We start from the raw sequence: 15,836 nt of genomic DNA on the forward strand, positions 1-15,836 counted from the left end.
AGATGATCCCTTCAGGACCAGTGGAGTGAGTGGTGATACTGGGAGGGTAGAGGGGGGGTGGGTTGGAAAGGGAGAACTGATCTACATGTGACCTCCTCCCTGGGGGATAGACAACAGAAAAGTGGGTGAAGGGAGATGTCGGACAGGGCAAGATGTGATAAAATATTAATTTATAAATTATCAAGGGTTCATGAGATAGGGGAGAGGGAGGGGGAAAAAATGAGGACCTGATGCTAGGGGCTTAAGTGGAGAGCATATGTATTGAGAATGATGAGGGCAATGAATGTACAAATGTGCTTTACACAATGGATGTATGTATGGATTATGATAAGAGTTGTATGAGCCCCTAATAAAACGATAAAAAATAAAATAAAATGTTGGCCAGTGGGTTCATTCCCTGAACAGGCCACCAAAAAAAAAAAAAAAAAGGCCGCCAGTATGGAACAAAAAATTAAATTATTGTGAATGAGGGGGAGTGCAGATTGGGGACCTAAGACCCATATGTAGGCAACTGGACAACTCCTTGCAGAAGGGTTGCAGGGAAGAGATGAGCCAGTCAGGGTGCAGTGCAACAACGATAAGACATACAACTTTCCTCTAGTTCCTAAATGCTTCCTCCCCTCCACTATCATGATCCCAATTCTACCTTACAAATCTGGCTAGACCAGAGGGATGTACACTGGTACAGATAGGAACTGGAAACACAGGGAATCCGGGACAGATAATCCCTTCAGGACCAGCTGAGAGTGGCAATACCACACCGGGAGGGTGGGATGGAAAGGGGGAACTGAGTACAAGGATCTAAATATAACCTCCTCCCTGGGGGATGGACAACAGAAAACTGGGTGAAGGGAGATGTTGGACAGTGTAAGATATGACAAAATAATAATTTATAAATTATCAAGGGTTCATGAGGAAGGGGGGAGTAGGAAGGGAGGGGGAGAAATGAGGAGCTGATGCCAGGGGCTTAAGTGGAGAGCAAATGTTTTGAGAACGATGATGGCAACGAATGTAAAAATGTGCTTTACACAACTCATGTATGTATGGATTGTGATAAGAGTTTATGAGCCCCCAATAAAATGATTTAAAAAAACACAAAAACACAATAAGTAAACAAATACAATTTCAAAAAAAAAGGAAAAAGAAAATGTTGGCCAGTATGAACCATCAAACATGATATGAAATGACTTAAGGTGATAATATAGGGTTATTGTAGTAGTGATTTTCAGACCATCTATAGTTTTAGTTTTCTCAAATCAAAGCCTCTACTTCTTAGGAGGGAGCTCGAGATGCAAAATAAATAATGTAATGACCAAATGATTTTGTTTATCTGGGTGCGGGGTAGACAAATGGCACTGAGGCCTCCTGGTCCTCCTGACAGGGATCAAATAAAACAAACAAGCGACAACAACAAAGAGGAAACCCACAGGTAGAGAAAAGGCACTGGTAAGTCCTTCTGGGTCCAAGTCTTAGTTCTGTTTTCTGCTAGGTGGCTTTGGCCCAGTCATTTTCTAGTTTTAGCTTTATCTGCACACAGGTAGATGAAAAGGAACTGACTTAGCTGTCCTTTGCAGTTCAGATCTTCAAGCATTGTGAACCCGATTAAGATGCTGTATGATGCTATTTCATTGTGTTCACATGGCATAGTCCCAATGGGCATGTGCAAAAGCTCAGTGTCATTACCTGCTGAAATCTCTCCACCCAAAGCCTACCAAGACCCCAAAACTCCCAACCTCACTGCCATCAAATCGATTCCGACTCATAGTGACCAACAGTCCTGGGCAGAACTGCCCCAGTGAGTTTCCTGGACTAGAACCTTAAAAATTATTTACTTATTTTTTAACAATTTTATTGGCACATAATCCACATATTACACAATAGTTCAAGCACATCAAGAAGAGTTAGAGAATCATTACTACAATCAATTTTAGACACACACACACCCCACCCCACCCCACCCCTGCCACTCTATGAGTAGAAAACCCAGTCTTAAGGGGGAACCAATTACAAGGACCTACATGTGGCCTCCTCCCTGGGGGACGGATAACAGAAAAGTGGGTGAAGGGAGACGTCGGACAGAGTAAGATATGACAAAATAATAATTTATAAATTATCAAGGGTTCATGATGGAGGGGGAAGTGGGGAGGGAGGGGGGAAATGAGGCGCTGATATTAGGGGCTCACGTAGAAAGCAATTGTTTTGAGAATGATGTTGGCAACAAATGTACAAATGTGCTTGACACAATGGATGGATGTATGGATTGTGGTAAGAATTGTACGAGTCCCCAATAAAATTAAAGAAAAAGAAAAAAGAAAACCCAGTCTTTCTTCTATGGAGCGGCTGGTGATTTCTAATTGTTGACCTTGCTGTGGTTAACAGAGTGGCCCCCAACCCCGCGAAGTCTACGAACCCCCCCCCTGCAAAATACACTCTTAATTCAACCATGTTTGGTATAACACAAAGGTATAGACTAAAAGCACACATCCCCTTACCTGTCATATTTTTCAGAGAGGCATGGAGGTCTCTGTTTGGAATGGGGCCGCTCTTTTATATCCAAAAGCTCCTCCTGGAAAAAAGGAAATCAAATTTCTCAGGCTTCACATTATCACTATCTTTTTGTTTGGTGCGATTCTGAGGGCAGCTTTCATCCAAGGACAAAGTTTACAGGCGCTAGAAGACGGTGGAATGGAAACAGGAAACACAGGGAGGAAATAGGCTAAGTGGGGTCAGCAACTAACAAAACAAAAGTGTGTATGCACTGTTGAATGGAAAATTGATCACCTAATTTATAACATTTATACACAGAAATTACAGAACATTACTGACTACTGAAAGTTAGTTTTAAAAATCTAAATAAATGGAAAAATATCCTGAATTCATGGACTAACGGTGGTTGAGTGCCATCCATCCACTTGGTTCCGACTCATAGTGATCCCATAAGCAACAGAACCAAACTATGCAGTCCGACGTCATCTTCATAACTGTCACAAGTGAATCCTTTGTTGCATCTGCTTTGCAGATCTCTTTGGTGGAGGGCCTTCTTTTTCTTTTTCACGGACTCTACACTGAAGCCTTTGATTTTCAACACTAAATGATTCAAGTCTTCTTCACTTTCAGCATACTTGTGTTAGTCTGGGTACTTTAAAGAAACAAATGCACAGAAACTCATGTATAAGAGAGAGTTTTATATAAAGGGTAAGTGTGCATCAAGAAAACATCCCAACCCAGTGCTGCCCACGCCCACAAGTCCATCATTAACCCATTAACCCATACATCCGACACCAAGCCACAAAGTCCTCCTCCATCTCACAAAACAGACGCAATGATGCCGACTGCAGGAGGAAAGTCGAGTCAGTGAATGTGTAAGCATCTCAGCGCTGGCAGGCGTCTCCACATGGCTGCTCCAGCACCCAGGGCTGCATGGGGTAGGTCCATGGGGCTACTCCTCAGGGATGTCTTGCAGGAAGTGAGCCTTGCCAGCTAAAGCAGGTAACTGGCTAAGGCAGCTGCACTCTGGTCTGACCGTCAAACAGCAAGAGACCCGAGAACTAGAAAAGCGAGCCTCACTGAGCCATTTATCCCTCCGCCCTTCAATTAACCCCACATGTGTTTACCAGCCAGGTTGGCACAATAAACTAACTACCTCAATACTGTAGGGTGTTAATGAGCCTCCTTTGATACCGATGCTACATTTTTCAGCTCAGCATATAGGTTGAGTAAGTATGGCGAAAGGCTATAATTCTGATGCACACTGTGGTTAAGAGATCCAACACAATCTACAGAATCAATGCAAGCTCTATTAAAATCCCAAGTCTTTTCTTTTTTTGGACAAATGTAAAAGCTTACCCTAAAGTTCACATGGGATTAAAAGAAAGTTCAAATGGCTAAAACAAGCTTGAACCAGTTAAAGACTCACATTTCTAATTTCAAAATATACTATGAAGCTACAGTAATGAAAGTGTGTTACTGGTATAAGGGCAGGCATACAGACCAAAGGAATATAACTGAGAGACCATAAACAAACCTGTGCATTTACAGTCAGCTGATTTTCAACAAAGGTGTTCAAACCATTCCATGAAAGAAATTCTTCAACAAGATTCTTCTAGTTGCTGAGACAACTAGATATACACATGCAAATCAGTTGGGTCTTACCTTTCACTATACACAAAAATGAGCTCAAAATGTACTGAAGATCTAAATTTAAAAACCAAAAGTATGTATTAGAAGAAAACATAGGAGCACGTGTGTTTATGAGTTTGCATTTGGCAATAGTTTTAGATACACCAAAAGCATAACTCCATTAAAAATTGGTGCAAAGTACACTATCAAGAGAATGAATGTTCTATTAGGTGCCCTCGCGTCCGTTCCTATGCACACCAGAAAGAAATACTGTCTGGACCCACGTCACTATTGGTCCTCTGCCTGAGCCCACTGATGCAACCGTGGTGTCAATTCATTTAGCTGGGGGCCATCCTCTTTTTCACTGCCCTTCACTTTACCAAGTCTGATGCCCTCCTCCTGACAACATGTCCAAAACATGTCAGAGTCTGAAAACTTTCAACCAAAATGGCAAATGTTTTGTACATTTATATCACCATCATTATAGAAACCCCTCAAACAACCACAGAGTATGATACCAGTCTTCACTGGTACTCAGGAATCAGATAAGCCCACTGCCATGAAGCCAATCTCCCTATAGGGCAGATTAGAACTGCACCACACAGTTTCCAAGGCTGCAATACAGCAGAACAGAAAGACCCCCGCAATGGAAAAATTGTGTAAGAGCCACAATCCAGTAGCCAGAATATGTAAGGAACTCACTCCTACAATGTAACAACTGAGACAAGCCATTCAATCGAACTAAAAGTGGGCAAAAAGTTTGAAATCTTTCTAAGGAAAATGACTGACAGTATATAAAATGGTGTTTATTTGTTAATATAAAAATGCAAACTAAATCAAAACTAAAAGAAGATACCACTCACATCTGCTAGAATGGTGAAAATCAAAATACATAAATAAGATGAAGAATAAATAGTAAGTGTGGCGAGGATGTGGAGAAATTGGAACCCTCATTTATTGCTGGCAGAATTATACAATGATGCAGCTTCTGTAGAAATCAGCATGGTGCTTCCTACAAGACCTAAACACAGAGCTACCCTATGACCTAGCAATTCCATTCCGAAATATAAACCCATAAGAAGTAAAAGCTGAGGCTCAGATACTTGTATACCAACGTTCATGGTAGCATTATTGCAAAGGGTAGAAACAAATCCAGTATCTATTAACAAATGAATGGATATATAAAATGTGGCATATACTCAAACATAAGAGAATGGAAGTTCTGACAAAAACTCTGACATGGATGAACCTTGAAAGCATTATAGTGAGTGGAATACCCAAACCTAAGCCCAATCTATTATCACTGTGCTGAATCTGACTCTTAGTGACCTACAGGGAAGGGGAGAGCTTTCCCGAGGGCTTCCAAGGCTGAAATCTTCACAAGCAGCAGACTGCCACGTTTTTTACCTTACAAAGCAGCTGGTGGGTTAAAACCAGCACCTGTGGGCTAGCACCTGAGCATTTTAACTGGTGCACCACCAAAGCTCCTTAGATGAAATGTCAGATAAAAAAAAGATTGATTTTTTTATGACCTAATATGAAGATTTCAGATAGGCAAAGAAAGACATAGAGGCCAAACTAGTGGCTACTAGGGATGGACGGAAGGTAGAAGAGAGTGGTATTGAGGGGGCCAAGTCTCTCTGACGAAACAAAACAAAAAACCGCAACAATCAGGAATAGGCAGTGGTGACTGTAATGCCACTGAATCACACAGAAACAATTTCAATCAAAATAGTAAATGCTCTGTGTATACATTTCACCATAATTAAAGAAAAACCTCCCCAACACTCGACCCAGACTATGCTATCAGTCTTCACTACCGTCCCAGAACCAGACCAAGGCCCTGTCATGGACTCAATTCTAACACATCCTGTAAGAAACTAGAACTGCTCCCTGGGGTTTCCAAAGTTGTAAATCTCTACACAAGACTGCCTAGTTTGCTTTTCGTGCTGGTAGTGCTCCTGTGACCATGGTGAATGCTCCTATAACCCGCTGGACTTTCTGTAAGAGGTGTGGCAAGCACCAACCCACAAAGTGACAGTACAAGAAGGGCCAAGAGTCTGTCTGCCCAGGGAAAGTGACAATATGACAGGAAGCAGAGTGGCGATGGTGGCCAGACTAAGCCAATTTTCTGGAAGAAGGCTAAAACAACAAAGAAGATTGTGTTGAGGCTTGAATGTGTTAAGCCCAACTGCAAATCTAGGAGAACGTTGGCTATTAAGCGATGCACGACTGGGAGGAGATAAGATGAGAAAGGGCCAGGTGATCCAGTTCTAAGCTTCATCATGGTTTATTGACAAAACAATAAAGTTTTAGTGTTACATTAACAAACAGACTGCCTATTGTTCAAACCAGGTGCCTCGCAGCCATTAGGATGACTTTTAACAAAAAAGTTACCAAATAATCCAGCCTTGCACTCTAAAACATATATCTAAAAGAAATGAAACATGCGCACGTAAAACCTATAAACGAATGCTCTGCTCTGGCAGCATTATTCCTAATAGCTAAAGAACAGAAAATAACTAAATGTCCTTCAACTGATGAATGGATAAATAAAATAAAATAAATAAAATGCAATCTTCCATGCATACAATGGAAGATTGATCCAGCTATAAGATGAAATGAAGTGCTGATATGTGCTACATAATACAAATGAACTTCAAAAACATTATGCTAGGCCAGGGGTGCTCTCAATACATTGATCGCGATCTACTAATTGATAGCAAATGTAGCGTGGGTAGATTGCATGGCCTTAAAAAAATAAACGTAAGCCTAGCATTAATCCCGTCACTTAACTGATGTACAGCACAGCCAATCATATGTAATCTTAGGTGTCAAACGCATGTGCAAACAACTGCGCTAAGTGCAGCAAAACTGACGAGCTATCGCCAATTTTTAGACGTTGGGTGTTTTCTCTTAAACGTAAGAAAGGGTATTAAAATGAGTGAGGGAGTTGGACCAAGTAAGAAGACAAAAACATAAAAATATGTCACTTTCATACGGAATGGGAGATTTTGACACCACAAGCCGAACTTCAGCTAAAGTCCAGAGTGCATGAACAGTTCTGGAACTTACTCACAGAAGGAAAGTACCCAAACATGAGAACATGTGCTACCTCCTTGACTGCATTATTCAGCTCTACTTATTTATGTGAGTCAGCCTTTTCCCACATAAAGATCAAGTCCAAGTGCCGTTTCACCATGACTGATGATCATTTGGAAGTGTGTCTGAAGCTGGCTGTCAGCAGCTACTGTCCGGACTACGCATCCCTGGCTCATTCCATTCAGTGCAAGTCATCAGACTAAACTCAGGGAATGACAAAAAATGTACATAGTTAATTGTGTTGTGCAATATGGACTCGCAAGGTACGTAAACACACATTGTACATATAAAGAATTCTCAATACATTTATAAATAAATGTAATAAATAAACGTGTTTTTTTAGTTGGTAGATCATTTTATGAGTAGCTCACATGCTGAAAAGGTGTGCGCACCCCTGAGCTAGGCCATCTAGAGAGGCAACAAGCCCACATGGAAGCAGCACACCAAAGCCTGTGCGAGGTGCCGATGGAATCAGGTAACAGGCACCAGAAGACCCAAAATAAACCATATTGTTGAGAATGAAAGGGGTCAGAGCAGAGACTCCCAAAGCCATCTGCAGACAAAGGACATCCCCTATTGTCACCCTCCTCAAGTAGTACAAGACTCCACGGAGCCATATGCAAAATAGTGCACCTGTCTCGATTTCTGCACTTAAGAACTTCTACCTCCAAAAGCTCTCCAGTAGACCCCAAAGAGGTTAAAAAATATCTTTATACTCAGTATGTTTCTCAAAATGTGGCTCAAGGTCCACCTGGATGTCCAGGGAAAAACCTCTCTCAAGAGCTGAATGTGAAGTACTCACTGCCTGCAACATCTTAGGATATGAACGATGTTCACCTGAGAGCAGCGCCCACTCAAGGGGGGGAGGAGAGAACCACAAGCTAAGTGCTCTCCAGGGTGTAATTGGAATTTTCCTTCCCTAACTGTCCACCGAATATTTCCTGTGTGCAGGCTCAGATGGTCCTCACCTCTGTCCCATAGCTTTCATTCTGTCCTGAGAAGTGTCCTTGAACTTGCAGTGTGTCCAGGAATGTCAACTATTCCTGGAGAAGAGTTCCTTTTCTATACTTTCAAAGAAAACCTTTAACCTGGCGAAAGGCCAGAGGCTTGGAAAGTGTCCACTCTCCCAGAGACTGCTCCTTCCCGATAAGCACCATAGGAGGTGTGAGATGAATCTTAAAGACCTACAGGTTTTTACTGTGATGAGAATCTCAGATAAGAGTTTAAACTTATCAAAATTGGCATCTGGACAATGAAAGAATTACCACCTAAGACTTTATTTTTTAAACAGGTTACTAAAATTGGACCAGATAACAGCATGTTGCTAATTGCCCAACGGGCACTATACCCTCAAGAAGTGTAGACATTTTCTAGGTTGCAGTCTTAGTCTATGCTGCAGTCTTAAAGAAACTCCACCAAGTATTCCAAAAATATCTGAGAATTACTGTGTTAGCCACCCACTTCCTCAGTGATTAAAGAAAAATGTAAATGAATTTGAACGTACAGCCATGACAAAATGGTTATTTTCCACAGAAGCAGCTCTGCATTGTGATGGTGACATTCTGATATTATACAAGAATCTCATACGAGTCATTTATACAAAGGGGAAATATTCTTTACTTCTGTAAGCTGCATCCAATTCACAGAGCAGAAAGCTAAATTTTTAAAAAATTGTTAAAAAAAACCCAAAAAATCAACACACCAAAACTCCCCATCTTAAAAAAGTCAAAGATCCCAAGAGCAGCATTTAGATTGGGTCCATCTTTGACCTCTTGCCTCAGCCCCCACCCTCATACACCTAGTAGCACAGGGCAGGCTCTCAAAGGGTTGCACTGACTTGATAATTTTTCAGTTGGGTAATTTTCCCCCCAAAAAAGATTAGAAAGTTTTTAAGCTTAGATCAATGGGGCAATAGCACTCACATTTGGGACTCACTACCAACAGGGGGTGTGTGGAGTACATTCCACACCCACTCATTCAGACAAGAGATCTGTTGGCTAAAGAGGTGGGTGCTATTCTGAACAGTTCCTGCAGGTGAGATAGGTGATAAAACTTTAACACCTGGATTCACCAAGATCATTTGGTGCAGACTTTCTCCTTTAAAAGAACTTACTTGAAACTGAGAAAATGGAAAATTTTGGGGAAAAAATGGGAAAACTGTTTTTTGCTATTCCTGGTTTCTTATTGTTTGTTTTTTTCTGCTGACGGGACCAATGCAGTAAAAAAAACACTTGCCATTTAAATGCACATAATAATTGGCAAAAACAACATCTAACAGCAAGTAGAGAGAGTTAAATGAGGAAAATCATTTTGAGCGCTGGTAGCATTACCATTTGGCTTTCTGGTTTTCACATTCAATTGAGATGGGCATTACAATATATATAACCAGGACACTTAGAAAGTAAGCATCCCTTTTCCGTCATGAGTAATAGTCAGGTGCTCACTTCGAACAGAAAGATCAGCAGTTTAAACCCAGCAGTTGGTCTCAGGTCCATAAATCTCAGAAGCCCTGAGGGGCAGTTCTAGTCTGTCTTGTGGGTTGCTTTAAGTTAGAATCAAATCAAAGGCAACAGCTTTGGTTTGGGTTTGTATTACAGGCACTTTTCTAAGAAATCCTATGTGGAAGCAACTATCCTACTCCCGTATTTCAGATGGGGGAAAGAAGTCAGTGGGAACCGTAGATAGGGGACCCCAACCCAGGCAACGGGGCTACTCCACTGCCTCTTCGAAGGCTCAGAGAAGGTGCCTGCCCCCTTCTGGCAGCTTGGCTGACAATGGGTTTCCCTTGGCTCCAGGGAACAGAGGGACAGACTATCACTCTTTGGGCAGGTTGACCCTAACCTTGCCTCCTATCAGAATATCCATTCCTGAATCAAAGGCCCTACTTTCCACATATGTCTACGTTAAAGGATCCCTTAGTAAAATGACTGGGTTCTTGCCTATCTATAAGTTCCAATGATGAGCAAGGAGGAGAGGCTACTCACGGGCGCAGGGGCTCTGAAAACCAATTTTTCAAGATGACTTAAAATTGGAAAGGCAGGAAGTAGCAGTCACAGCTGACATTCAGAATGAATAATGCTTTTTCATATGGTTACACGTTGGGCTGTGAGCCATAAGGTCTGCAGTTCAAAACCATCAGCTGCTCGGTGGGAGAAAGATGGGGCTGTATACTCCCACTAGGTTGTCTCAGAAACGCACAGGGGCAGTGCTACCCTGTCCCATGCGGCTGCTATGACGACTAAATGACAGTGACGCCTTTGGTTCCTCAATATGAGCAGGCACTATTTTTATATAGGCTTAATAAATCTGTGGCTAAGTGTGCCACTGAAACATCTTCTTTCATAGCCTCAGTTCATGAAAGAGTCATTTGAAGGCACCAAAGAAGGTATGAGAAAGAGACCTTTTACCTAGTGATTTCAGCCTAGGGTTTAAATTACAATTAATTTTTTTTCTCAGTCTTCAAATCGAAAATCATTCTATATCCATTGCTTCTACATGTGCTTAATGATTTCAAAGCAAGAACTTAAACAAAGCTGTACCACTGTGACCAAACGGCCCATGGGCCACAAATTAGGGTGCCCCCCCCCTTTGAAGATCCTTTTAGACACTGAGGACTAAAATGAGTCCAATTCATAACCAGTCAAGGTAATGAAAACCACATGAAATTATGCCCAGATAATCCAACGCTTGCTTTGTAAGTGGCAGATTTCACGTGTGTGCACTGGTCACATCAAGGTGAATGGTCCGGGCACGTTCTGGTTTCATTCTGTTGTCCAGTTGGCAGGTGACAGCCGTTTATTAGGAACCAGTGACAAAACACAGGAAAAACAGTTCACGGTATGGTATATGGTATGTAAGCTCTGTGGCCTACATCAGTCTGCTGACTTGAAGAGAAAAACCTGAAGAGTGCAAAGCCAAGGCCATTCTACTTTGTATTTCAAGCGGAAGACATCACTACAAGAACAGCAGATACTGCACTTCAACAACTGGTCAACATGGGCCTCTGACAAAGTTAAGAAAAAGGTGAATGGGTCCCTAACATTCTTCCACTAATGAGCATCACCTGTCTCCCTGGAGCTCCTAAACCAATGGTTTTCAAATTGAAATTAAGAGTCAGAATTCTGAGGGCTTGTTATATGTAGATTGTTCCGCTGTCACCCCAGAATTTGATTCAATACATCTGAGGGGGTGTCTGAGAGCTTGCACTTTTAGCACACTACCAGGTGATATTAATGCTAGAACATATGGCGAATCACTGTCACATTTTGAAAACCATTTCTAAACATGTTTAATCCATGACTTTCAGGTGAGACCCCAGACTAAAACCTGCACAAGTCCTTAAATTGTATCACTTTTAAATAATACCAAAACAGTTTTTGTCATGACAAAGTGGAGCCAACTGGGTCTATAAGGAAAGGGCTAAGAATCTCCAGATGGCGCTCTGATGGTGTAGTGGTTAAGCATTGGGCTGCAATCTCCATGGTTGGCAGTTCAAAACCACCAGCAGCTCTGAAGGAGAAAGACTGGGCTTTCTACTCCTGTGAACAATTACAGTCTAATGGCAGTAAGAAGAATCTCTAAGAATCTCTGTGTAAGAAGTATCTATGATAAACCCATTTATAATCATGCCAGTTAAGCATTACTGAGGCATAGAGGAAAAACCCCTGGTAGTACAGTGATTAAAGTGCTTGGCTGACAACCAAAAGGTCAATAGTTCAAGTACACACAAGCCCCTCTATAGGGAAAAGATGTGGCAGTCTGCTTCTATAAAGAATACAACCTTGAGAAGCCTGTGGAGTTCTGCTCAGTCCTACAAAGTCACCATGAGTCAGAATTCACTCCATGACAGTACAAGTGTGGGTTTGCTTTGAGGTTTCAAGGCAAGTCTAAAAGCACCTGAGTGGACTGGAGATGGAATTCTTGAAACAACCACCAAGAGCAACAATGCATGAGTTGCTTGACAACACCAACCCCATTTTTCAGGTTTCCCAAGGAAGAGTGAAGCATCATTTCTCAAAGTATGGCTAGTGGACCTGCAGTATCGGCACTGTCTAGGACAGCGGTTCTCAACCTGTGGGTCGTAACCCCTTTGGAGGGTCGAACAACCCTTTCACAGGGGTGGCCCGATTCACAATTGTAGCAAAATTACAGTTATGAACTAGCAAGGAAAATAATTTTATGGTTGGGGAGGGGGTCACCACAACATGAGAAACTGTATTAAAGGTTCGTGGCATTAAGAAGGTTGAGAACCACTGGTCTAGGAGCTAGTTAAAATGCTATGTTTTCAGCCGCACTGCACTATGACAAAGTTCACAGGTGAGCCCCAGGCACATTAAAGCCTGGGCAGTTCAATGGACTGTCCCAAAACAGGGAAATTCTGGTATGTTACCCTGAAGGGCACTCAGCCAAAACATCTGGGCTCCTTTAGCTTGGAGTGGGGTGGGTGGACCTCGCATCATCCCATTCAGCATTGAATGCCAAACTAAGGAGAGAAAGGCTACGGGTTCTCTTATTTTGTCAACGTGATTTAGAAAAAAATATTTTAACCTTTTAGTAACATGTCTAGTTAGAAAAGTTTTCACAAAATACACCACCTATAAATCACTGATAAAGGCAGTTCTTTTCCTTTTAGTCCATAAACTTTCAAGTGCAGAAAGGACACTAAATACCTTTCCTTATTCCAATAACTCGTCCTTGGCATGTGGGAGACAGACATCACTGCAGCTGGCTGTCAAGCTGACTCTAAGCCACAGCAACCCCTGTAGACAGTGAAGAATGGCTCATAGGATTTTCTAAGCTGGGACCTTTTGGAAGCAGATCACCTGGCCTGTCTGTAGAGGTGCCTCTGGTGGGCTAGAACTGCTACCTCTTTTGGGAATAAGTGGGTAGGATAGCTTAAATATTCTAGTTGTGAAATTACAGCCCCTTTTTATAATGCTCATTCAAGAATGCAGGAACCTACCTTTCAAGGTCCCTTGAAAAGGGGAAAAGTTCAGTTCTCCTCAAGTCCCACATAAAAGTACTGGTGTATTGAGAAGCATGTGTATGGCCCGTTTAATTCAACCATACTGCAACACTGCACGATTAACTAAAGAAAGGGAACCTATTTTCAACTAACTTTGGTAGAGAAGACACATCCAGGCTCCACTGTCATTCATAATGTTTTTCAAAATAATTTCTTTAGGTTGTATCTAAGTACACCAGAATTCTGAGGTTACTGAGCTGCTTCAACTTCGCCAGTGGCATACAGAAGTTCATCCTAAAAGCTCTTCCTTAAAAAGGCTTAAGCAGGAACACTGAAGTATACATATATATGAAAGTGTAATATACTTGCTATCCTCAGATCAGGATGTGAAAGTGATTCAAAAGCCTCTCTTGCCTGAACTCTTCAAACTCATTACCAGTCAGAATGTTATTTCAAACAGTGCCTCGAGATTCCAAATCACGTAAGCTTATAAAAGCAATTTAAACCAGTTTCTCTTCATTTGAGAAGCTTTTCCCCATCCCGAATTCACCTGTCAACATTTGAGGTAATGAACTTAAGTTTTGAAACACTACGCAAGTGCTCTTAAGTTTGAGAGAGTCCCCGGGGAGGGAGGGGGAAAATGAGGACCTGATGCCGGGGCTTAAGTGGAGAGGGAATGTTTTGAGGAAAAAAAAAAGTTTGAGAGAAATTACATGGGGAAGAACAAATCTGTATGCAGAACTAAAAAGTAATTAAAAAAAATTTTTTTAAGTAAAAAAAATAAATAAAATAAAAAGTAATTTTAAAAGCTTGCTAAAAGGATACTTTTAATTCAAATACTATTATGTCAAAACAGATTTATTGAGGTAGCAATCAGCTAAACATTTTATATGTGAAAACACTCAAACAAATAAAATAATGGAGCCCAGTTTTTTGTTTTAATGCTTTTTAAAAAGCTTTACTCTAATAGCTTTGATATTTTACTGAGTAAGTAAGAGTATTGGCACTGGTACTAAACAAGGTCCAGACCTAAAACATAAATCAAGCAATATCCTGGGAAGCTAGGGAAAATAAAGCTATGTTAAAAAACCCCAAATGACTCCATACAGAGGAAATCCCAGATCTGGATTTACACAGAACATCCTTCTCATCGGTCCCAATTGCTTTTACACCCTTCAGTATATTTTATGGACTCTTCCCAAATCATTTTAGGGGCTCTTGTCAACCTCTTCAGAAACATCCAGTAGCCAAAGAGAAACGCAAGCAGTATCATCAATAAAGCCCTTAACGTAACTTTCTTTTTTCTCTTAGAAAACACAGAAGTCTAAGTGTGCAACTTTTTAAAGACCCCAAGTTTTAGCTAGGGGAGATACGAATAAAGTTTTACGTTTCTCAGCCCATATCCAATTTGTGAAATTGGAAGTGAAAAAAAGCCACTTTAAACAACTGTTAGCCTGGGCAAACACACTGAAGAGCATTCCATTAGGGAGGTCAACTCTCAAGGCAAAAGCAACTGGGAAGAAGCCATTCCAGAGCTAGAATTCACACCCTGCAAGAAGTCAGTCATTAATAACAGTTACTCAGAGGAGTTGCAGGACCCGAATGACACTGTATACCAATCCCCAAATTCATATGGGATCACAGCCCATATTCCTGTCACCTGAAAGCTACTTAAAAGCAAATTCTTTAAACTCTTGGTAGTCACAGTTACAGAAATAAGTTGAAAGCAATGCCATACTAAATCTAGTTCCTATTTAGCTCATGCAGCAGACCAGAATAACATGACTACAGCTATAGATGCTACTCGTGAAGTGCACACACGTTACTAACCTTACTAACCTGCTGACTTATAAAGAAACACTGTTTCATTAGCATCAAAACCTACTTTTGTGTAGCGATGGGGGGATTTGGAGGTTGGCAGCTTCTTCAGGTCAAGGAAAGCGTCTCCATTCTCAGCTTCACCCGCGCTTCTCCTATCCATGGCTCCTAAGTCGACAATGCTTTGCACCTGGAAAATAAATCGCAAAACCGTCGCTGAGAAAAGTTTTCAGAATTCTTGACTGCTTATGAAATGCAAACTTTTTCATCTCTCCAGAAGGCACGTTTAAAAAAAATAAACCTTCAGAAAAACGGGAGTGGAGGGAATCGGCTCTCAACAATCATGCTATGAACCAGGACTAGTTGCAAATGGTCACTGTGGTCAGTCATCGCTGCCACTAAAGTATCCCAAGCATCAACAGAGGAAGGAAAAGAAGAAAAAAAAAGAAGTGGAAGGTGCTCCACTCAGCGCAGTCTTCAAGCAGCTTTCATACAAAAAGAAATCAACGTTAGTGGCTGTCACCGCGGGGACCGTTTGGACGAAGGTGAGGGACGTCTCTCCGGCGGGGCCAGGTAAGAGACAGGTTAGGGCAGGGGGTCTGGGAAGTCGGGCTGTCTGTCGTGCCTGTCACTTGCCCATGGACGGCGCCAGCTGCCCTGATTAGCCCGGGCGGAGCGCCCCTCGCCCGGCCAGCCGCACCTGTGGCCATGTCAGGGGCGGCCGCGACCAGGGCCCGGGGAGCGGCGGCGGCGGCTTGGGCTCCAAGGCTGGCTTCCGGCGCCGCGACCCGAATCCCGGGCTCCGGGCCCCGGCCGGACTGTCCACTCCGGA

General features: G+C 42.1%; 1 protein-coding gene and 1 pseudogene across 2 annotated transcripts in view; one reads left to right on the top strand and one right to left on the bottom strand.

The window, feature by feature from the left end:
- Positions 1-15,194, bottom strand: part of EIF4ENIF1 (eukaryotic translation initiation factor 4E nuclear import factor 1) — a 52,390-nt gene extending 37,196 nt beyond the window's left edge. For both annotated transcript variants that reach the window (XM_004716705.3, XM_045289598.1), the window contains exons 1-2: positions 15,072-15,194; positions 2,493-2,566 (exon numbers count right to left, since the gene is read on the bottom strand). In XM_004716705.3, coding sequence (XP_004716762.1) covers positions 2,493-2,566; positions 15,072-15,167 — 170 coding nt within the window. In that variant the 5' untranslated portion in view covers positions 15,168-15,194. The remainder of the gene's footprint in view (positions 1-2,492; positions 2,567-15,071) is intronic.
- Positions 6,089-6,396, top strand: LOC105979866 (annotated as a pseudogene).
- Positions 15,195-15,836: the final 642 nt, after the last annotated feature.

The sequence above is a fragment of the Echinops telfairi genome, unplaced genomic scaffold (assembly GCF_000313985.2).
Source record: "Echinops telfairi isolate 266 unplaced genomic scaffold, ASM31398v2 ScPeMD7_29;HRSCAF=101, whole genome shotgun sequence".
NCBI classification, from domain to species: Eukaryota; Metazoa; Chordata; class Mammalia; order Afrosoricida; family Tenrecidae; genus Echinops; species Echinops telfairi.